At 38.6% G+C, this 24,810-nt stretch overlaps 1 protein-coding gene across 10 annotated transcripts in view; it reads left to right on the top strand.

Moving 5' to 3' along the window:
- The window catches only part of ELAVL4 (ELAV like RNA binding protein 4), a 151,799-nt gene that overhangs the window by 54,965 nt on the left and 72,024 nt on the right, over nucleotides 1-24,810 (top strand). For 2 of the 10 annotated variants that reach the window (XM_081485562.1, XM_081485561.1), the window contains exon 1: nucleotides 8,973-9,089. The exons of the other annotated variants lie outside the window; for them this stretch is intronic. In XM_081485562.1, the coding sequence (XP_081341688.1) occupies nucleotides 8,973-9,089 (117 nt within the window). Of the gene's footprint in view, nucleotides 1-8,972; nucleotides 9,090-24,810 lie in introns of those variants that run through there. 10 annotated transcript variants of the gene reach the window in all.

Genomic DNA, 24,810 nt, shown 5'->3' with positions numbered 1-24,810 from the left:
GTATCTTTGAACTTAAATCAAGGTTCTAGTCTAGTCAAATTGTTTATTTTTAACTTACCATCTTCAGTTCTGTAGTTTATTAAAATAACTCTAATGACCAAACTAGGTATTGGAGGAACATGATACTAATCTGACTCTTCATTGGGGGCAGTTTTTAAAATCTTCTTCAAAAACTTGATTTCCCTTTAGCCAACATTCTTATACTGTAACATCAGTTGAAAAATCTGAGTTAGCCTTACTGAAAATTTTGTTTGCTAATTAAAAACTATTTATATGTAGACCGTGACGTATTAGAGCTGGCATCCAATTTTACTTCTTCTTTACTCAAAAATATTCTGGTCCAAAGAGAACAAGTGATTTGCCCAAAGTCTAGAATTATTAGTGATAGATGGAACTGACCTTGAGATCTCCTGACTCCTCTCTGTTCCCTTGCAATTTAAAATGGATCTTACTTTCAAGAACACACATTTAACACCTCTTGTGCATGAGGGCCATTGTTCTAGGCATGTTCTTCAGTAATACCCTTACACGTGGATATGTGTAAAACTTCTTGTTAGTTGGATGGCACAATTTGGCTATATACTGGTAGCAACTGAAAAGATATGTGGGGAGAATCTGTCTCTTACTTATTTGTATCTTGTAATTGACGCACATAGATTGTGTGGACTTGATAATAAATTTTAACAGTGAAGAATTCCATTGAAATCACTGCCTTTGTGCATTTTGTTCTCTTGTACCCCAAGGTACCCATATACTAATAGACAGTAAAGAACAAATTTCAAGCAGGAAATTGTATCTGAATTGTATCTGATTGTATCTGAATTGTGAAACCTTTATGATGACAAAAGAGTTTCAAAATTCTTGAAAAAGAAGTCTTAATAATATGCATAGCATAGTTTATATTCCTGGGGTTTTGAAGGCTAGCAAAACCTTCAAGCATTCTCATTTTATTGGCAATGTAAAAATAATCAGATGTGATGATTAGTTGACTATCCCATGATCCTTTTTATGGCTAATAATTAGGCAAGGTAGGTATTGTGCTTAGTCACTCAGTCGTCTCCTACTCTTTGCGTCCCCGTGGACCACAGCCGCCAGGCTCCTCTGTCCATGGGGATTCTTCAGGTAAGAATACTGGAGTGGGTTGCCATGCCCTCCACCAGGGATCTTCCCAACCCGGGGATCGAACCCAGGTCTCCCCCATTGCAGCCAGATTCTTTACCGTCTGAGCCACCTACCAGGGAAGCCCAAGGTAGGTATTAAATGGTATTAAATAACAGTAAGTACCAGTTTGGGGTAAAATTGGATTTCTTTTTTATATTTTTCCTGAAACTGTCCACAGAAGCTTAGGTTATATGTAACATAGTTTGTAAAACCTTGATGTAGGGTTTAAAACTGTGATTTTAGTTATTCACTCTTCTCAGTAAGGGAGCAGACTGAATAGTGAGGTCAGTAACAATAATCCTTTTAAAAGAACTTAAGTATAATTTCTGTAATAACCTAGAATTGATGGTGACTTGATAAAATAAAAGTTATATATTTGTGAATAATGTTAGAGTAGGACCAGGGCTTCTCCAGGAGCTGATATTTCACAGGAGCCCAACATTATTATGGTTACATAGAGCATAATGTTAGATAATTTCATAATATCATAGAGCAAGGTTAGCATGAAATCAGTATTTGTAACCTACAAGGCTTTGGGGGTTACAATGTTAAAACTTCTGTTCAAAAATCTTATATTAAAAAAATACTCATCCTCGTTAAAAGTGTGATCCTTTTCAAGGAGGTATTTTGAACTTGAATCTGCTGTTGCTAAGGTGTTGCTAAGGGAAATGAGCTACTCAGCACTAATGTATAACTTTACCCTTCTGCCTAAAAGTAGTTAAATCATTCCCCCAGCTTCAGAGTCAGAGAGGGAAAGAACTAAAAAGGGTCAAGTGGACAGTTGCCTCTTTCTGACAGTTATATAGCATGCTTCTTGTTTTTCACATTTTTTTCTTCACTTTTCATAGAGAAAGGAAGTGACCTTCCTAGGCATAAGAGGGTTGAAAAGGTAAACTAGGCTGCTGAGTAGGGCAGGGCTTGTAATGAATGTAGACTGTCCCTGGCTAAGGCAGAAGGAAGTGCTTGACCACTGAGAGAAATGCTTCTGCTGATGACCAACCTCAACAAAGGGCTTTTTACAATAAACCGGCAAGCTGTAAGAGTGGTTTGAAAAAAGAAAATTGCATATCAATGAAAGAAGCACCAAATCATTGTGCCCTAAGCATGTGGTTCAAAAGTTCTTCTAAAATATTTGGAATTAATTGTTTGTGTTCTTTTATTGTGTGCGCATTATGTTCCAGGTACTGATATTCTACATACTGGAGTTGTAAGGGAAATAACATACAATTTCTACCCTCCAAGCTCACCATACAGTGTGAGAGTAACAAAGAACTATAATTCATCGAGTACAATCTGCAATAGAATTGTTTGAAAATTGTTGAAGTTCAGAATTACGCTTACAGTTGAGTTTTTGATAAATGAAATTTTGAAAATAGTTGGAAAATTTAACGTATTGGGGGTTTAATGGACAATTCTATCTGAAGATCAGGCACTCTTAACCTTTACTTTCAGAGATGGAGGAGGGACTAGAACACACACAAAATAGTAGCAGGCAAAAAACGTGCCCCTGTAATTCTCAAGGACCAGGATTCTATCACCGCCTGCTGGCAGAATACTAAAATTACAGATGTAAGTTAGGTGGTTGGGGGTTTTTTATTTTAATTATTGTTATTGTTTTAGATGTCAGCACATATCAACAGTATTATTCTGAATGTTAGTTTCTGATTTTAGAGTAACAGTGAATAAGATTTAAATTTTTTCAATGTACACTTTTCTATATAAGGTAGAATTTATAGCAAAAAAAGTTTGGACTGAGATTAAACATATTTAAGCTTGAAACCTAAATTTGCATCTTTCTAGCTCTGTGATCTTGTGCAAATCACTTAAATTCTCTAATCTTTCATTTTCTTATTGGAAATCTCAGACTTGTGAGATTAAATGGGATTTATAAGCAAAGCACCTAATGCAATGTTTGACACACAGTAGATGCTTAATAAATGCTAATTCTTGTTTTGGGGTTTTTTTTTCCCCATAGAAATGCTTACTGAATAAGAGGTTGTCTTTCCCACAGTCATCATATCATAATTTTCCTCTATTTACAACTTTTAAAAAATGGAATGGATTCAGTTCAGTTCAGTTCAGTCTCTCACGCGTGTCCGACTCTTTGCGACCCCATGAACTGTAGCACGCCAGGCCTCCCTGTCCATTACCAACTCCTGGAGTTTACCCAAACTCATGTCCATTGAGTCGGTAATGCCATCCAACCATCTCATCCTCTGCCATCCCCTTCTCCTCCTGCCCTCAATCTTTCTTCAGCATCAGGGTCTTTTCAAATGAGTAGCTCTTCCCATCAGGTGGCCAAAGTATGGATTCAGAGGAGATCTCAAAAGGGATCTAACTAGAATGAGCTGACTGCCAATATCCCCTTCCTGTCCTCCTTTTCAACCTTTGTACCTATATGAAATATTCTCCACTTTCCAAAACAAACCCTGTCATTCTTCAAGCCTACCTTCAGTTCCAGCTTCTCTCATGAAGCTTCCCCCATCACTCCAGATGATATCCTCATCATTGACTGCCCTTCAGGACTTCATTTTGATACTATTTTCTTTACATTCTTCCTTATACTATTAGGATTTATGCATAAAATGAAGCTCCTTCCCCAGCCAGACTGTAAGCTCCTTGGTGCAGATTGTGACTTGTATTTCTTTTTGTTCTTTATGCTAAGAATTTAGCACTGAACTTCACCCACAGGACCAAGTAAATGTTTATCTGCAGCAGAAATTTTTCATTAGAATTGGAACAGACCATTCAGCCTTTCTTAGTTATTATTGTCTTTTTATTCTCTAATTATTTTGAGAGACTCTGAATTGTATTTTCTTCAACAAGATTGCCTTATCTTGTAGCTAGGTACTAATTCATACAGTTTTCCCGTATTCTCCATGTTAATGATAATAACTACCATTTAGAGTGCTGCCTCCACCAAGCCTGTATCTACTTAATTCTGGAAACAAACTTTAATGGAAGTATTATTTTACCCATTTTTACAGATGAGGATATTAAAGTTTAAGGAGCCTACCGTATCATTTCCTCCCGAGAAGGTGTTTGTGCATGTGTGTGTGCTTAGTCGCTCAGCCGAGTCTGCTCTTTGCGACACCATGGACTGCAGCCTGCCAGGCTCCTCTGTCCACGGAATTTTCCAGGCAAGAATATGGAAGTGGGTTGCCATTTCCTACTGCAGGGATCTTCCCGACCAAGGGGTCAAACCAATGTCTCCAGCATCAGCAGGCAGATTCTTTACCACTGAGCCACCTGGGAAGCATCAAGAAGATGTTCAGCAACCCCTAACGAATCAAAAGTAATAGGCTGTGGGATAGTATTTGAGGTGATGAGTGCAACTGTTGATCTTCATTCATTCCCTGTGACTGGAGTGCTGTCTGGAGCCAAGCTCTGTACTGTAAGGGGCTGAGAACAAAGAAGCTGATTCACTGTTTGCTGAGCAGATACTCTATGTAAGAGGTTTTGCCAGTTTTGGAAGAGGAAGTTGGGGACAGGGCTGGGAACTCAAGTGTGCCCGCTTAGATTTTGTGCTTTGTAGCCTTAATTCTTTGTCTCTCACTCTGAATTTACAGCCTGGTCATAATGAAGGATTAAATGAGATACATTTTGTGGGCATGCCTAGTTAGAAGCACATTGCAAAAAAACCTTTTGGACGTTTTTAGTTGAGAAAAAAGTCAAACATGCCTTCCATCTTCCCTTTCCTTTCTCTTTTAGTCTGTGCCCATCTTCTTCATTCATTCAATATGTGTATACTATGTATATTTTTCTGTGATTGTGGAGGGGAGCTCTTACTTTTTTAGATGAGGAAAACACCTTTCTAGAATTCTTAGCTATAAAAATTGTCACTACTGTGATGTTGAATGAGATTGTGCATATCAAGTGCCTAGTACAGTGTCTGGTATATGGTAGACTCCTAGTAAATCAGCAGTGTTTATTCACAGTTTTTAAGTCCTACTATTGCTTTCTTTCTTCTTCTCTTCCCTCCCCTCTACTTCCCTTTACCTTCATCTTTCCCTCTTCCTTCTACTTCTCCTCTCCCTCCTTCTTCCCCAAATTACCTTCCTTGTCTTTTACATTACACCTATTTTTTATTTGTAATTACAGAATCATAAATGAGTCCAGAGTTTTAAAAGGCCCTACACTGAAGCATTTTCAATATTGTATTAACCTAGTTAAACACTATATCCTTTTGTGAATATTTATATCTATACTAGGGTTTTTTCTTTGTTTTTTATTTTTAGTACAGCTCATCTGAACTGAAATGAAAAAGCCTCAAATCCCTGAATACAAGGATCTTCAGAAATCTCTGGGTGTTTGCACATTGGCCCTGCTGAGTTCTCTTAAGTGATGATGAAGAGTATATCAGTGAAAAGTCCAATCAGGGACACTCCTAAATTAGATTTCTTGGATAAATGTGTACTTACCATTTTTTAGAATTTTGTAAGTAAGGCAATTTTCTTGTCTTTTAAATTTTCTTTCCCAGAAAGACACCCTGGTTAATTACGAGTGTGGTCAGAGGCACATTTGAAAAATCATGCATTGTTTCTGGAAAGAAGCCTCTGCTTTCAGCTGCTCTTCTAGCATAGGCTTCCAAGTATGGAAAGAAAGCAGGGAGATCAAGTGTGTATCTACCCTTAAGTTAGTTTCCCTGCCTAGGTGAACTCTTGGCCATTTAAGTGGACTAGACATCCATTTGTCATATTTCTCACACAGCAGCATTCTTACAGCTCTTTCCCACAATCCATAGTAGATAAAACTACTTAGGAAAGAGAAAGGCATCACACAGTCAGGTCATATATTAATATCTCTAATAGAACATCAACAGTGAGTTCCTGATCATACTGATAGACTCTGTGTCATTCTGGCATGTTCTTCTTTCCTCTGTGGTATGTTTGCATTTTCTTATAAAATTTAACTTATTGTTTCTACAAGAAAAAAAGAAAACTAGACAAAACCAACATCACAATTTATCATAGGAAAATTAGGCTTTAAATTTTATCAAAAGCCCTTAAATATAGTATGCCATTGTCTGGGCATACTGATTGTATTTTCCCTAAAAGAAGAAATGCCAGTAGCTCAGGTTTATTTTTCAAAGGAAGAGAGAGAGGATAAAAAAGAAATTGAACCACAGGAAAATGTCAGGTCATAGTCACTGATGATGCTATTTAAATGATGTGCCATAATCATATTAGACCAGAGCACAAGGAATTCCTGAATTCTGCATGACAGTGAAGAAGGGCTGGCAATTATCTCTGTGTGTGTGTGTGTGTGTGTGTGTGTATGTGTCTGTTCACTCTACCTTTCCACCCCATTTTGCTAATTCAATTGAGGGGCAAGAAGAGGTAATCCAGACACCCGGAACAGGAGGAAAAGGTCTGCAGCTGTGCTCGGAGGGACTGGTGTGAAGAGAGAGGCTCAGTCTGACTTGGAGTTGTGTGCTATTGCACGTGAATGCTCTGGAACTGCTCTAATCGACTGAAAATGAGCCGGCTACGGTCATATGGAACAGGTCTGTTTAGCCACATTGCTGGGTAGCATGGCAGATGGTAGACCGTCAATGGGTGGTATTGATTGGCTGGATTTGCCTTAGGGTAACAAGACTATGGGTCCTTAAAAACCCGCTTCATCTTATTTTCCTTTGTGCAGCTACGTACAGTTGTGGTTTTCTCTTCTCACTCCCCTAGCCCCCAATATCTCCTTTTTTCCCTTTCCAAATCAAAAGCCTTCCTTGGTAATCAAAATAGAGAGGTTACCTTGAGATAAACACTCTTTAAATTATCACCAAGTCAAGAAAACTCGAGAATATTTTATTTACTAGGCTGATTACATTTTAATGTTTGAATAAAGTGACATTTTTAAATTAGTGTTTAACGCATATGGTGAGTGTACAAATTAGCTTATTTCATACAACCAGAATTTGATGAGAGCAACTCCTCCTTCTCACTCCCCAGTTAAAAATTGTCATTTGAAACTTACTATATGCGAGGAGGTTAAATGGTATTAAGGGATGCAGACTTGACTTAAAGATGAAAAAGACAGTCACTGTTGTATGTGGCTAAATGTTATCTGGATGGGCTGGAAAAATACCAGTGTTGACATCCGTGTTTGCAAGAGGATGTGGAAGTTTCAGGGCTTTAATTTTGTCCAGCCAAGAAAACAAAATCCCAGGTTTCTCTCTGTGTTGGTTCCTCTTTTAGATATGAGGGAACATAGAGGGATGCTTGCTTGCTCTGTGAGTAATAAAATCCTCCCTAAAAATAGGCCATATAATGATATAAGTGATGAGATTTATTTTTGTCAGGTGGTGCTTTATCCTTTTAACATCATCCCTCCATCACTTGGGGCTTTCAACTTGAGACATTCTATTTATGCCTGGCAGAGTAGCAGATTAATTGGGATAGAATTGTACAAAGGAGACGCCAAGTTTAACTAGACAGACAAAATAGTACATGACAGAATTGTTCCATTTCAAGGTGGATCCTAGGGAAAAGGAACAGCACTGGGGAGATATATGTGATTAGTCTGTTCTTGTGGTTGTTTATAACTATTTGTATAATTGTGTTCTAAAAAGAGATGCTCAAGGCTTAATTTTTTGTTTGTTTGTTTGTTTCCAGTATCTTTTAAGCTTGTGGTTGTTTCCTATCATGAAAGATCATAGCAAATATTACTCTGAAAAAAGTTAACACCCTTGAACTCTTGCCTCCATCTTGTGTGTGCTTCGCTCATATGCACACTTTCGAATTGGGTTTTATCACGTGTCAATATTTCTTTCCTTTTGCTAAAAGAAAATATCTCCATGAAGATTTTGGTTTTCCCCCTTGCTCTGCGTTGATTGGATTTTCCTTTTTCATCCTTTGCTAAATGAAACAAAGCTTGTTTGTTTCATTCTTCACAGTTTTTATAAAAATGGATGGTGGTGTTTTGTTTCCTCACTATTAAGTCAGGAGAGGGAATTTTATTTGTTTATTTTGACAAGACACAGAGAGAGATACAAGACAGATGCCTGTTAGGATGCTGGCGTTTCTCATGTTACATCCTACACCAAAAGCTATTCCAAGGGAAAAAAAAACAAAACTATCTTTTAAGATGGTTCATTTGAATCTGTGCACTCTACCCACCTGGTGGTTATACAGTGAACTGTTACTTTAAAGAGTAGTTTAAACACCAGCCATGTTTGGGGCAGGCTGCTCTTGCAAAGAGAGCAGTACATATAACAGGAGTCTACTGTGTGTGAGATAAGGGGAAAATTCAGCTCACTGACTAGAGGTTTTAATGTGCGAACTCTAGGGAAATAATATATTGACTGTTCCGTGGCACGCAAGAAAATTGAAGAACCCTTTGCAGACGGAGTGCTTTGCAAAGGATTCTATCTGTTTCTCTTAAAACAAAATCTGTGGCAAGATGTTTGAAATCAGCAGGACGCTTAATGCTGCTTTGTTAAATAATGAGGTAATATTTTGTCACTTTTTTCTGGGCAGCATCTGTTTTTTTCCCCCCTCTTCATATTTTCCTGTGTGTTTATGAAGGATTCCTTTTTTTTTTTTCCTTCTTCCTTTCTTTCTTCTTTTTTTTTTTCCCTTCTCAGTGAAGTCAAGGAAATACAATTCACGCTTCTATTTCCATTCCTTCCTTTCGGTGCCTTTGGAGAATTTGGTTGTCTTTTTTTATTTGCAGTTTCAGCCGGCTGCTGTTTCCTAGCCCATTGTGCCACGTAAGGCTTCTCCACTGCGCGGAGTAGGTAGTTATTAACGCTGAATTGGCTTCTGGTACAGTCCATCTGGACTCTGTATGGGAAAGCTGTCTGCCGGCGACTGATGCTGAGATATCTGCAACCTTTGGGATGTGAGCATGGTGGCAAGGGGCTGACTGATAGGAGATTACTTCTTTTAAGGGAAATTGTTATTAATGAGTCAAGAAACTGCTCATTTATGGTAAGAAGGATACAGCGGCACTGGCAGCTCCACCGCTCTAGGATATCATTTTTAGGTTGCCTTTGCTGCTGGAGTGAGACAAGTTTCTTCCCGTGGTGGTGGTGGCTTGTGGTGGAAAAAAAAAAATCATGCATGACTGGGAGACTCGCCTGCCTGATTCTTGCGATAATATATTGAGAATCTGTTGCTTTACAAATGTCACACCACTGATGTAGCGGTCAGCCCCTCACTCTGAAAGATGAATGGTACTATTGGAAATGCAATAATAAGGTTGACTTTTCCCAACAATAGGATTCTGCCTTTGTCTTTAGAGAAAAGGCCTCTGAGGACATTTGTGCGTTTGTTTGAGGATTCTGTTGAAAGACTTTAGAGTGGAGGTTTTTGGAGAAGTGATCGATGTACAAAGTGCATGGATTTTTTAGCCTAGCAAAACCAGCTAATGATTTATACTGTGATATACAGTTACCATTTTGGAAAAGTGGCCGGAATATCTTCTGATACACCTAATGTTAATTTATGGCTCACTAAGCGTGCTGATATTAGTATGGATGAGAGAAAAGGATTTTAAGAAATACTGACTTTTATAAGCTCCAAAGAAATATACAGTAAATATTTCTTTCCCAGTGAGCTGTTTTTATTTGTGTGTTTGTCAGCATTGTGTTCATGTTTACTTTTCACAGTATCTTGATATTGGTGAAATTGCACTCAGAGTTTCTATTGTTGATTTGGGGCACCTGTACCTGCTCTGGGTACGTATATTGAACTCTTTAGAGTGGGTAACCTGTGCATTTGTCCTTTGTACACAGTTCAAAGGATGCTGTAGTACTATTGTGACTCGTAGGACTCTTTATACATTTGTTCAAGAAATTATTTTAAAAGTTTATGTAATTTAGTATTGTTCTACTTGATAGGATTATGGTTTTAACATTTCTACTTTTCTGTTTCATGTACTTTCATTTCTAATAGCTGAATTTATTTATATTCAAGTGTAATTGTTCATATTGTATATATACAGATATTTTTTATGGTGTATCTGTATATAACGTGTGTGTGTATATCTGTATATTTGTGTATTTGTATCTGTGTGTTCATGAAATAGTAGCTTGGAAAGAATAGTTTTAATTTGTAATGTAAAGGTTATTTTCTTTGATAATAATGTTTCACAGACTCATTTATTCTTGGACTTTGAAGCCCAGAGTGTAGCGTGATTTTCGGCCTGGCCTGTATTTCCACGTGGCCCAATCCCATCCCGCTGTCAACTACAGCCAAAGATTAAAAATTGTGTTAAACTATGTCTTGAGTAATATTTGTTACTTCTGTGTATTTATTGAGGAACGAATTGACTAAATTATGAATTAAATAAATAGTGATAAAATAGCCTTTGGGGTAAAAGTAAAACATAAACTCCTCGGATAAGCCACTTTAAAACCCAAAGTAGAACAACAACAAGAAATTATACTACTGAAGGCTTGGTAGCATAGAGGTTATGAAATGTATAAAATAGGCAGACAAACTGTATACATCACCGCACACTATTTTAAGAGGCCAAAATAAAAAGACATCCTTGGAGGGAGAGAAGCAAAATCATGTGTTCAGTTAAGATGAGCACTCTGCACTGGTTATAAAATGAGTCTGTTGTCAAAAACGTATTTTACCTTTCTCTGAAGCAGTAAAGAAAGCAAAGAGAGAATGTGTTCCAGTGGATTTTTAAAAATTCAGATCATGCCCCCATCCAAGTTGAGAAATAAATTTATTTAAATAAATCATCCATCATTCTCTGTTTTGAAAAACTCAGGCAGAAGGCAGAAAGGTAGAGGGTGGCAGCTGCCCCCCATCTCCCTCAGCTTTTTTTTTTTTTTCTGTTTATGAGGAAATAGTTTTCTGAAGCAAACTTGTATGAACCTAGTTCACAGAGCAAGCCCAATCTCAAAATTTCTTTTAGGACGCTGGCCATATTAGCTGCAGAAGGAGCATTACTTACTAAAAATCAGCAATATTGGGAAATAATGAAGTTAAAATGTAGATATATTTGCACATTAAAGTGCTTTTGTTGTATCTTTAAGCCCAGAGGCAGATCATTAAATATGCATTTCGCTAGAAAGCAACTGTCGAAAAAGATAAGGTGGTTGAAAACATTCTATGAAGGAAAAGCCCTTCTCTGAGGGGTGGGGTGGTACAGCCCTCAGGACAAGGGCAAGGGAGAACACTCCCACTGTTAAGGTTTGCAAGCCGCCAGTGACCTGCAGTTGTTACAGTACTTTTGAACTGGGAGGAGGGAAAAGGTAAAAATACAAGTATGGCTGTTGTTGCTTCAGCCTGGCCTTAATTACCAGACACAAGAAGCAGTTCAGAAATCTGGTCTCTGTTGTTGTAGAGGTCACCAAATCATTAACATCGTCAATCTGGCAGTAGCTAATTTAAATAGCACCTGATGTTGCAACGCCTCCCTTCGTTTCCCCAGCCAATCAGATCCTGGCTTCGGCTGACAGATGGTCCCATAAATGGATGTAAAAAGGGGAAGCTTCGAGCCAATTTCAGCAAGGCTCTGTTCAGTTGTTCTTATCTACATCCTAGAATCGGGGGTTTCAGCTCACTGCTCCTTTTCTTTCTTTTTTTTTTTTTTTCTCTCCCCCCACTCCCCCCATCAGATAATTGATTTACTTTGCAATCATCCACGCTGTGTTTGTGGATCTTTAAAAATATATAACAATAGTAGTCATTTAAAAATATATTCTGAAACCTTTGCAAATTTTAAGAGAAGAGTGGAAGCTCTGCGAGACCCAATATTTGCCAATAAGAATGGTTATGGTAGGTATGACTAGATTTATAATCTGTTGTTTGTGTTGCTGGAGGGAAGAAAAGCATCTCCACCTTGACCAGTCTTATGCTTGCACAAGAGTTTAGTTCTCTGCTGCTGTTTGGTTCCTACATTTACTATCTCTTTTGTGTAGAGAGTGCGGGTAGGTCCTTTTATTGAGAAGCAGTGGGGAAATAGATTGTCATTTTTAACAGGTCATTGTCAATTTTCCCTTCAACATAAAGGTGGGGGTGGAGAAGGGGAGGTGAGCTGAAGTAATTGCTGGTTTGCTGAAAGAGATTATATTACATGAGACAATAATGGCAAAAGAAGGATTTTCTTTTTTTAAGGGAGAGGGGTTTGTCTATGTGCCTGGGTTTTGTGGGGCTGGAGGTGGGTGCAGCCGGCTTAGGAATCTCTCCATTTCTGAGCTGGAAATTTAAACCTTGCGAGGCAGCTCCTGAATCCTGAACGTTGAGATGGGCCGTTGTGTTTCGGGGGACTGCGCAGTCAAAACAGCAAAGAGAGTGATTTATTTGGGCTTCAGTAAATGCTGCATCTTGTATTTCAAAGAGTTTCCTGTCATGACCTCATAAAAAAGAGGAGGCGGCTTGTATGTGTAGCGGTGCCTGGCGTGTTGAGTTGTTGCTTCCTTCTCTGGGCAGCAGCTCTGTTAGAAGGAATGTCAGCTTTTACATAACGTTCCTTTCCGCTTTTGACACACTGTGTGAGGGTCCATCTTCTTCTGATCACAGATGGAGTGGAATGGCTTGAAGATGGTAAGTGAAAAGAGGAAGGCAGCTTGGAGATTCCAGCCGTGTGTGTGTCTGTGTGTGTGTGCATAAGGATGGTGGACTGTGCATTGTAAATCACTGTGCAGATCGTTTGTGTATGTGTGTGTTTGTTAGTATTTCTCTTTTCTGAAAACCAGAATCCATCTCCAAGTGTGATGGCACTGCATGCACACAAGGCACACACACTGTCTCTTCCATCGAACTCACATTTTAGCCAAGGAAGGTTGGTGTCTTTTTTGACAATCACAGTGTCACCATCACTGTTGGCTGGCGTGTCCACCGCCTCTGTGAGCTTTCAATGGAATTGCACGACTGCTAAAGTTAAAGGCACATTTCTTTTTCCGTCTCCTGCTCGGAGTGATGGGGAAGGCTGGGAATGAGGGGTGGAGGAGATGAGGTTCAGTACCAGCAGATGCAATTGTGGAACAGGACTTTTGGATGTGGAAGGGGAAGTGGAAAACCTTTCTGCCAAAGTAGTAGATCTATTTTTAGCATCATCTTTTTCTGAAAAAAAAAAAAGAAGCAGGGAAACTCCTTGAGTCCCGCTCCTGTCACCTGATGTTGACCCTGAAGATATGGCACAAAATGGCACGATCAGATGCCACGGGTGCCCACTTTGACTTTGAATTTCACAAGCAATAGCTTTCACGGGATTTCAAAGCTGGTATGGGGGAAGGCTGTAAATTCATATCAATCTCACTTATTTTTTGCTAGAAAAGCCTGGGGAGGACTTTTCGCTCTGCATAGATGTTATAACAAAGCTGTGGTCTTTTTCCCATTCTTAGCGGATTGCCTTTGTCTGGCTGCTTGTTTTGATGGGTGTAAAACAAATAAGATTAGACCGAGCAGCCCAACTGAAAGCGATAGCTGGGAGGAAAACCCAATGAAAGGTTGCCGGGGAAACGAACAGAGGAAAAGCCGAGTAGGGAGCAGGTGGCTATCATGAGAACACACTGCAAACAGTGTAAAAAAGAGGGGGGGGGGACAGGACCTCGATTATCTTTGCTGTTCTTTGTGGCCGGCCCAACTTTAATTATTCTTTATAAATAGGTGTTAATTACATTTCTAACTCTGGTTTACAGTGATTTTTAGAAATCTATTTTTAAGCATCTGTTCTGTCTCCCCTGGCCTTTTTTTTTTTTTTTTTGGTTTAAAGAGATAGAGAGAAGGAGAGGGGGAAGGGAGGGTTGGGAATTTTGCTTTTTGTTTTCCTCTCTGCCTCTCTGTCTTTCCCCCTTTTCCCTGCTGTGAAATTGTACGTGCGAAAAATCGCAAGGAATCCTGTGAGGCCATTTGAAAAAAATGTAAATTATATTGAATGAAGTTGACGGAAGCATAATAGTGAACTCCCACAGCTGATACGTTCTGCAAATGATTTCTTCGAAATTTCCAGCAAAATATCCATAGGAGAAATATAGGTAGAATAGATTTAGTTACCCTAAGCAATGATTTTGTGCTAGGTGATATTGGTGTTTTTACTAAATCAAATATTGATACTACAGTTCCAGGGAGTTCATTGTATCTCTCATTTTATATCCTGAGTAGAAATTGCTTTTTAAAATAATACATGAAAAGCTATATTCTAGTCTATTACTTCACCTTCATCTCTATGCTTCTAGCCGCAGGATCCATCAGGCTGCACCCTTGCGACTACTGCCTTCCATTTGGCATTTGGTCCTAGTCCTGGTCTTGGCATAAACTGAGTGAAAAGCTGATTTTTTTCCAGCGTCTCTGAACGTCTGGGACCCATGCGTGCACTGGGTGATAGGCATCTCTCGCTTTTTCTCTCTCAAAGTGCTTTACTAGTGGTCTCTTTCTCATGATGGTGGGTACCGAAAGGACTGAAAGATATATTACTTAGGTTAATAGAAGGTATCATAAAAACAACTGAAAGTATGATCTATTATGGTTTCTTCCGGAGAGATAAATTAGGTACATGATGATTTTAAGCCCAAGAAAGAGAGATTAAAAGGCACTGAAATGTGTTAAAAGATTGGGAAATATAACTGGCTGTATTGAAAGTACTCTTAATTTTACTCTCTCCAATGCAAATCTCCACACCACCACCCTCCACCCCGATTCTTTCGTCCTTGCAGATGCTTATATTTTATCTTCTTATTGGGGGATTTTTAAAATTTGTTTTGATTGTTGAGATAATAATAAATAAACTTATATTTTTTGTCATACACTTAAACCTTTCTCTCATATCGTGAATGTGTAACCATATGTCACTATTAAAAATAGAATAGTTTTCTGATTATCTCGAATGTATTTTTTCTGAGAATTTTTTAGTATGTTTTAGTTAGGGGGAAAATAATTTCTGTAGGAACTGTCACCTTGGCTTGGGTTGTAATAAAGACACGTGGTTCTACTGCTGACCTTCTTTGCTTCTTTGTCTTAAAAATATTAATACATACTACCTGCATGTGGAGGTGTGTCTTTATAGAAGCACAAGGCTGAGTATGCATTTATTAAGAAATGAAAATCTGATTGGAAATATTTCTGCAAAAAAACACCTGACTACATCACAGTTTTAGTAATCAGAATGTTCATGTATCTTATTGTAAAATAATGTTTAAATAATTTAATATTTAAATTTTTGAATGTAGGTGGGTAGGTAGCTGAAAAATCTCTTTGAAAATCATTGATTTATAGGACAATGTTAATATCTCATTAAAGAAACTAGCAAGCCACTTAAACATTCATTTGTGATCTCAGTTCCATTCATTCCTAACTGCCATTCTTTCAGGTCATCCTCCTGACCAGATATAGATGAGTTTGCTTCTTTTTGATAGTTTTCCAAAGCCTTAAAACTTTTTTATCTTCCTGTAGCCTTTCCTTGGTCCTTTGAATAGTCAAGGATTTTATTATGATAGGAAGACCAGATTGTTGTGAGGTAATAACAATAGAATATTTTTTAAAGAAAGAGAAAGAAAATGGGCTACACAGTTTAGTATTAAAACTCTGTCTTGAAATAGAGTTTGAGACATGTTAGACTTCAAATATTTTACACTTAGCATTTCTGCTGGGGATGATCTGTTTAAATTTTTCAGTCTGGAAGTCGTTGCGTGAATGGTGCTCTGTGTGTGTGTATTTAATACCTCTAAAAGAATTTATAAGTGAATCAAGGTGTTTTACTCAAGTAAGGGTTACCATGAACAATAAAAGGGTTTCTTCAGGGCAGGTCTTTTTCTTTGGTTTGATTTCTTCCCTTTGCTCTTATTTCCTTATTGTGGGTGGGTTCTCTTCCTATATGTAGACCAAAAACTAGTCCTTCCATGAGGAGATATGTTGATATGCTGCTTCAATTAGCCCTTGGTATCTTTATGCCTTATTTTAATTAAGAAAAAGCTGAAACAAATTATCAGTGTGTACTGCGAGTAAGAAATGGCGGTCTTGATAGAGGTCACTGTACATAGACAGAAGTCCTTTGGCCTTGACAAATTTCTTCATCAGTTTCAATGATCTGTGGCCACTAGGCACTTAATTTATATGCCTGGACACTTAATATGTACATTTGTTGGCAAGCTGGCCAACGGATGCTAGACACGTGAGTATGCGGTGGCAAATGCTGCAATGCAGTATTTTTTCCCAATGTCATTGGGAATTTTGGGGGGTTGAAGAGACATAAACAGTCCCAAGCTTTTATCTTACTGTTTTCCAGTTGATGGGCCATATTGTATAGAATTGGCCAATTCCCCTTTTGAAAGTGAAGTCAACATTTTATTGCCCACTATCCATCTCCCATCCATTTGATAGATTATGTGTGTGTGAGCAAGAGGGATTGTGTGTGTGTGTGTGTGTGTGTGTGTGTGTGTGTGTATCAGTGTAAGCATTTGTGTTTCTGGAATCCTGCATCTGTCTTAGGCTTTCCTTATTTGGTATTACCAAATGTGTATACATACTTGCAAATATATGTGCATCTAAAAATGGAAAGAAAACCAAACTGGGCCATCTTCCCATAAGAAGTGGCTTCTCTTCCTCACAAACTCCCAAGAGTTCTCTTATTAGAAAAATACAAAAATTCATCAAAAAGACATCTCTAAACCCCTCAGACCATTAGTAACCAAACACCTTTCTTTAGTTGTGATTTGAGAAACCATGTATGTGCAGATTCATAACAATATTTGTGCACTAGATGCTGCCCTTTCAATCAAGCATTTGGGTTCAAGTTAAAATATACATGTATATGAAAGGAGAGGTGTGTTTTCTTTGGGAGCATTTGCACCTAATCTTTAACCATTGGTAAAAACAAGGAGGAGGTAAGGTGGCTTCTCGTGCTTCATTTTGTGAAGTGTGTGTATGTGTTTTTAGGAACTTCCTTATATTTTTTAAATCTCAGTGTATTTTAGGTGTAGAGGGCTTTTATAGGTGAGCAGCTTTCTAAGAGTAAAAGGAAAGGTGATCTGTGGGTGGCTGGGAGTCATCACAAGCAGTAATTGTCATAAATCAGCCTTCTAGAGGTGGAAAGAAAAACGAAAGCTGGAAGACAAGAGTAGAGAGGGGTACCAACATGGATCTGAACCTTGCCGACATAAGAGATAATGAGTGATAAATCTGAGCTGGTGCAGTGTGGGATGCCCGATAATTTCTCAGAACCTTGACTTTGCAGGTTCATTACTTCTTTGCTTGCTTGTTCACACCTTTAATTATATCCAGTTTGGGATGCTAGCTGGGGGCACTGAAGATGAGCCATTTTGTTTGTTGTTTACTTCATTAGGCATTCAGGCAGTGTGCTCACAATAGCTTTGGAGCATCAACAATAGGAATCAAGCACTTTGGAAATGGAATTGTTACAAAAGAAGAAAAAATGAGAAAGCAATCAGTCAGCTAGCTTGCTTTAGATGTTCACATCCACTCTGCCTAATGGTAATATTTATACTGTTCCTTGTACATTCATTAAGAAATCACTTATGCAGTGTCAGTGCTCTGAATAGGCGATGGCTCTCTCTCTCTCCCTCTCTCTCTCCTCCCCATCTCTCTATCTCTGTCTCTCCCCATGCCCTCTCCCTGCTCCTGAGATTTTTACCTTTTGATGGACCATTATAGCACTGGCCATTTTTGCTTCGGGGAAGAGCATTATTCAGATCCTCATTGTATCAAAAACCAGAAATATTTTCCCCTCTAATGTGGATCCCCCCTCTGCAAGAATCAAGAAAGATTGAATGCCGAAAAAAGAATTCTTAAGTAAATTTTGGTCGAAAAAGCAGTGAAAATGTTGAAGAAATAAGGTCAGAGTAATTGTTGTAGTTGCATTTTTGTCTTATGTTGTTTTAGGAAAGCCTTATTTTTAACCACAAAAGTAAAATGCAGAACTAGCAGATTTGATTTTTTTTAATGGACAAAAATTACAAGTCATAGGTCTCTCCTGAAAATAACTTTCTCTGGACTCTAGGTTTGAAAGTTACTTTTAAAATTGAATTTCATTTCTTAATTATTCATTTTAAAGCTATAAAATATAGTAATTCATGAGGATTTTTTTCTGTAAGAGGTTTAGTTCCTTTTTTAAGATATGAGGAAGCAGAGAAACAATTCCAATCAAATTCTAAAAAACACACCACAGCGTGGAGGTTGCTTCTGTTTTGCACTTTGTGGCTTTGAATCCACTCCTGCTCATTCCGAGTTAGTTACCTTCTATTGTCTGCTCTCTTGGAACAACTCGCCCTTGATGTTATTTTGCCAACTGTATTCATAGTCAGGCTGGCTGCCATTTGTTGTTGGACGAAGAAATACTTGTTGAAGACTTATTATGTGTATTTTTTTTTTTTGAAATGTGAAACTGAAAGTCACCATTTCTTCTGACACTGATCAAAATATATGTTAGAGACTAAATCTCTGTGACTTAGGGATAAAAGGGAGTGAGGGATTTTAAGGTTGGACGTCATTCAATGAGGTTTATGTCAAATTTTGGGAAAAGATCTGCTGAAACATTCAAGTACATAAATGTTTTTCCTTTTGTATTTTAAGAGTCTGTGCATGACTCTAGAAGATGAAAATGAAAACTCTTCTGGACATTTTTGTCTATAAGCTTCCATGTATCCAGATGTTCACTCTTAGGAAAAGGTAAAGTTTGGACAGCTGGAAGGAACTTGGCTATCTGCTGTAACTTGACTAGATAACCTATAATTTTGCAAAAATAAGAAGGCCTTGCTTCTGACATGGATGATTCTCTGAATACTTTTTCTCACGTTACTCTCCAGGGACAATTTGAGAAGATGGTGACCTGCTTGGCATACAACTATGCAAACTTTGTTTTAGTTATATAAAGTATAGCTGATGTCACCCCTGTGCAAACTTGACATTTGCTAGTAGAGAGTTACTTTGTCATGCACACCTATATACTATGTGCAGTGTGTGTATATGTGTGTGTGTGTTCGTGTGTGTGTGGTAGGGATAGACAGCCATGGCCCTCAGTGTGTCCTGGGAAGTCTCAGTAATGGCTTCTCAAGTAGCCTGTGTTTTCCTCAGCTGCCAGTCTAAACCCTTTAGAGTTTTGCTTTTAATTTGTACATGAAAAATAACAGGCTGAGTTGAACTTTTTTTCTAGTGCCCCCTTTGAAGATGCAGCAGTAGTAAATACAGCTTTAATGATAAACTTTAGCTCTAAGTGCTATTTAAAAGTCTGTAGTGGAAAGCCTGAGAACTTGCAATCTTTACTAATGAAACTTTCATTAGGAAAGGACTCACTTAAAATGGAGTAAATGACTAAGTCCCTGTAATTTGTGATTCTGACCAGATTTGACTCATCATTTCTGATGTTACTTTTTGTAATGCAGCCAGCCACACGTCTAAAATTCTAGATATTGTACATGTCCTCAATATTAATTATCTCTGTTAATGCACTGGGTACAGACAGTACAATTCCCATAAGTCCAGATTCTTACTGTAACACTAAAACAAAAGTGATATTTATAAATAATATTGGAAAAGTTGTCCTCACAGTAACCATTCCCCAAAGGAAGCTTTACATAAATGTGCATTTATTATTCACAATATTAAAAGGGAATCCTTAGTTTTTACTTTTTTAATTTGGGCTGAAATATGTAAATTGGTTTTATTTTGGAGTTGCTCTGTTTTAGGTGGCTTTGGGGGAGGATAACTTTCTAGCTTGATTATATTTTAATCGCCTCTGTGGTAGAAAAGGTTCCAGGCCTGAAATCAACCTGGTTATTGCGATTAGAAACCAGAGGGCCAGTGTGCAGATGAGGCTACAAACTTATTACATCGACTTGGGCACATGTAGGAAAATTAGATTTGTTTCTAACTAGATACCACTCTTCCCATGTCTTTATTAGCAGGGCCAACTCAGATGCCTCAGATGTCTGCCTCAGACTCGGAGGACCTTCATAGGGCATCTGTACTGGCAAGCCTATGCAAAGAGTGCTCTGTCTTGGGAAACCAGGATGTGCAAAGAACTTCAGAGTCAGGTGGACTTGGTTAGAATCCTGGCTTCTCCAATTAGTAATAGGGTGATCTTGGTTGAGATACCTGAGCTTTCTGAGCCTCAGTTTCCTCATCTTTAGGATGCGAATGATAATGGCTAACTCAATGGAGGTTCAGTGAGGATCAGATGAGAAAGTATTAGAAGGCACTACTCATACACAGGACTTAAAGAAGGCAATGACAACCCACTCCAGTACTCTTGCCTGCAAAATCCCATGGATGGAGGAGCCCGGTAGGCTGCAGTCCACGGGGTCGCGCAGAGTCAGACACGACTGAGCGACTTCACTTTCACTTTTCACTTTGATGCATTGGAGAAGGAAATGGCAACCCACTCCAGTGTTCTTGCCTGGAGAATCCCAGGGACGGCGGAGCCTAGTGGGCTGCCGTCTGTGGGGTCGCACAGAGTCAGACACGACTGAAGTGACTTAGCAGTCTAGCAGAGGACATTCACTCCCTTTCAGTCTGTAGTCATTCTACCCATGCCAGATGTCCTGGGAAGGAGTAACATTGCATGCTACGCTCACAGTCTCCTTCCTCTCCCTGGAACTCATGAGGATGGGGGTTTTGTTTGACACACATTTGTCTTTAAACATAGACAGGCCCTCAGTTCTTCCCTGGAGTTGTGTGGCTTTATTAAGTTTTCTATATTTTCCTAGGCTTTTGCCTAGGTATGTCCATTATCACTTTTGGAATTAGAATTAACTTGGGATTTAGTCATTAGAAAAAAGGTGAATATAAAATTAATTTTAGCTGAAGCAATCTTTTTCCATTTCATGAAAGAGTGTGTTTAGGAACTTCAGAGTTCAGCCATAAAGAAAATAAAAGTAAGTTAAGGTTAACTGATACGGTCTCGTCTTTGTTGTCTATAATAGATAGATAGAGTGAGTTATTTGACTTTGGGCCAGAAACCGACTTACTTTGGACCTATTTTTTCCCTTCATCACATCAGCTTTTCTTCCCTCTATCCCTCTTGTTTCCCCAACAGACTCAATTTTGAAGTTCTGTTTCTCAAGGAGTTGGGAAGAGGTTGAGGCAGAAAGCAGTTTAATGAGATTTTTGTAACTTGCCATCAGTTTTTCTCCTGCTTGATGAGGCAGGATGATGGATGGCTTTGGCAGTGTAAACAGCTCTAGAAGTGATCGGATTGACTGAGAGGTGTGGGAGATGGGAGTGGAATGCTGGCCCTCAATTAATAGCCTCCGATTTGAAGGAAGAAAAGAGAAAGGGTGGAAATCACCCCAAAGGTCTTGACATAGGTGTTGATCACACACATGTGGGAAGGGGTAGTGGGCGTCAGGACTGGTGTTAGGCCAAGCCTAATTTTATACCTTTTCCCAAGGCTCTGAAGCAGGAAATAAATAGGCACATAAAATAAATTCACAAATTGTTTTAAATTGGGACCTGTTGCTGTCACCAGTGAGGGTGAAGAAATAACACATGTAGCCCTTCAGGGGATTCAAGAATTAAACTGGAAACATACCTTTAGAATACTGTTTTAATATCATGGATTTTGAATTCCACTCCATATAATCATAGCAAGGATGTGAAAGGAGTAATTTTCTTTCCTTCAACTGAACACTTAAAACTAGGGGAAGGGGTTATAAATTGATCTGATCCCCCAAGTGCCATTTTGCAGGCCCTATGTTTTTATGAAAAATATCCTTTACTGTGAAACAGACAACCGAACTTTTCTCTTTCCACATGTATACTATCTCAAGGCTTCACCAAGTTTCATCACAGGATTTTGTAAGCAGACTTATATGCGGTACGCAAACTCTCTGGAAGACTTTGGTCAATTGTTAGATTCTGTTTATATGGTATAAATATATCAGTGGAAGAAAGGGGCTTAAATTTGAAGAAGCTAGACTAGAAGACCTTTCTGCATATTTTGTCCTAGAAAAATCTCATACCTAGTAATCAAAGACCAAAACAAGATGTTTAGGTGAAGGATTTGAACAGGTGAGTGAACAGGGGAGGGGCAGGTGGATATTCTTAGGGTCTCCTTGCCAGATAAGTGTTTGCATTATTTTAAAATGATACATATTTAAGCCTGTATATGTTTGCATTATTTAAAAATGACACATATTTAAGCCTACACTTGAACCTCAGTTCCTTCCCGCTTTATACCTCTGGCTTAAGGTTATCTGCAAGAAGGAAAAAAAAAGACGTCTAGCTTAGAAGAGCTTTAGTAAGAACTCTTGAACAGGTGAACTTTGGAGACGTGGGCTGTATTTGACATAATCTTAACAGTACTGTTCCTGAACTATCAGTTGTTCAGGAATAGAGGAGGAAGTTTACATTTCTAGAACTTCAGCTGTTCCCAGTCCAGTTCTGCTGTAATGGATCTGTGACCATGGAGATCATTTCTCATATTCACTTAACATTGTATGATAATTTTAACCCTGTGTTGGCAGTTCAGCCTCTTTAATGTAATTAAAGAAGGGACTGTTGGCCCCTTTTTATAGAAAAATAAAGCTCAACTGCCTGCCTTAGGTTACGTGTTTAGCAACATCAGAAGTCCAGATCCAAAGTGTTTGAGAATACATCCAACTTGGCTTCTGGGGAAGCGAGGGGGAACAATTCCTTTTCCAGATCAAGTTATTCAATGTGGAATCAGCAAACACAATTGTGTGTCTATTGCATATAAACTACACTGTCAGTGCCTCCTGGGATGTCACAGTATTTAAAACATACTCTAATATAATGGGTAAGGATTATTACAGAATGTGAAAATTGTCTCAGCAGAGGAGGTACAATGTACGTAAGAGGGAGACAGTCACTGTTGCAGGAAGGAGACACGGCTTCATGGAGGAAATGCCATTTCAGTGGGGTCAGGAAAGATGGATAGACAGAAAAATTAGGAGAAAGGGGAATTACATATGGAGGAAATAGTATAAGTAAAAACACAGAGGTGGGAACTTGCTTATGGAATAAATAGTCTGACATGAGTGCAGCATTTATTGTTGTTCAGTTGCTAAGTCGTGTCTGATTCTTTACAACCCCATGGATTGCAGCACACCAGGCTCCTCTGTCCTCCACTATCTCCTGAAGTTTGCTCAAATTCATGTCCATTGAGTCAGTGATGCTATCTCTCTCATCCTCTGCCATCCCCTTCTCCTTTTGCCTTCAGTCTTTTTCAGCATTTGAGTCTTTCCCAGTGAGTCAGCTCTTCGCATCAGGTGGCCAAAGTATTGAAGCTTCAGCTGCAGCAACAGTCCTTCCAATGAATATTCAGGGTTGATTTCCTTTAGGATTGACTGGTTTGATCTCCTTGCAGTCCAAGGGACTCTCAAGAGTCTTCGCCAGTACCACAGTTCAAAAGCATCAGTTCTTCAGCGTTCTGCCTTCTTTATGGTCCAGCTCTCACATCTGTACATGACTACTAGAAAAAACCATAGCTTTGACTATACAGACCTTTGTCAGCAAAGTGATGTCTCTGCTTTAATACGCTGTCTAGGTTTGTCACAGCTTTCCTTCCAAGGAGCAAGCGTCTTTTAATTTCATGGCTGCAGTCACCGTCTGCAGTGATTTTGGAGCCCAAGAAAATAAAATCTGTCACTGAGTACTGCATAGGATGTGTAAAGATAAAGCTAGAGAGACGGGTAAAAGCTATGGTTTAAGGTGATTCGGATGTTTTGTCTTGGTTTGGGCTTTATTTGAATCAGTAGCTAAGGAATGTCTTAGATCAGAGGACTAGAGTTTCCTGATGGTGTTGCAGGGGGTCAAGACCCATCTTTATTGAGTCATGATTTCTCAGAAGTTGAAGTCATCATGAAGATGCTTCAAAATTAAATATTGGTTGTTGAGAGGGTGTCGACATTAAAGCACTCTTCTGGTTATGGTTTGATGTTATAATGCTGCTGCTCATCGGTGCAGCCATACTGAGGATTGCTTTTAGGGTTACAATGGCAAAGAGCAGTTAGAAGGGAAAGACTTCATTTCAGATCATAGAGAAATGTGCCATTAGAGGAGTTCACTGCATTCTCTCACCTACAGGTACCGGTGCTCATTTTGTGGGATGGGTGGCCAGAGAGAGGATGGTGGTAGTTTGGGAATAAGATAATTTCCTCCAGAATAGAAAAGTACCCACTTCAGACTTCCAAGTGCATGTACTGAGACGTGCTACTCTCCTCTGGTAGTCTGGAAGCCCTAGGGGGTGGAGATCGTGCCAAATGGTCTCTTATTTCCGTGTTGGGTACATGGTAGGCACAATAAATGTTTATGAAATTGAGTTATCATAATCTTTTTAAACAGCTTGATTTACAAAGTTAGAAAACTTGTGAATCTTGGGTCTGTCCTCAATTTGTGGGAGTCTATTTAGTCCAAGTCACCTAACCTTTCTGAGTTTCAGTTTTCTAATTTGTAAAATAGAATTTACTACAGCTTCACAGCTTGATGGAAAGATCAGTTAAACTATATCCTTCATATGCTTGAACAGACAAGATAACAATATTAGTTAAATTACTAAGTTCTGGTTGGCCTAATGTTGTTTTACTGAGTCTTGACCAGAATTTTAAACATTTAAAATAGTAAATGAAATAGAAAATTTCAGTTGCTGGTGCTTAGTAAGGGTATTATTTCGTGAAACTTTTGTTTTAGTTACTGATGTTCTGAGTTGCAATATGAAGTTGCTGTGTTCAATATATTTCTTACTTGTTTTTACTTTGTTAGATCATGGTTAGTAAAG

This window comes from Giraffa tippelskirchi, chromosome 5 (genome assembly GCF_054371585.1).
Source record: "Giraffa tippelskirchi isolate mGirTip1 chromosome 5, T2T-mGirTip1v1.2.pri, whole genome shotgun sequence".
NCBI classification, from domain to species: domain Eukaryota; kingdom Metazoa; phylum Chordata; class Mammalia; order Artiodactyla; family Giraffidae; genus Giraffa; species Giraffa tippelskirchi.
This window is presented reverse-complemented; position numbering and strand designations above follow the sequence as displayed.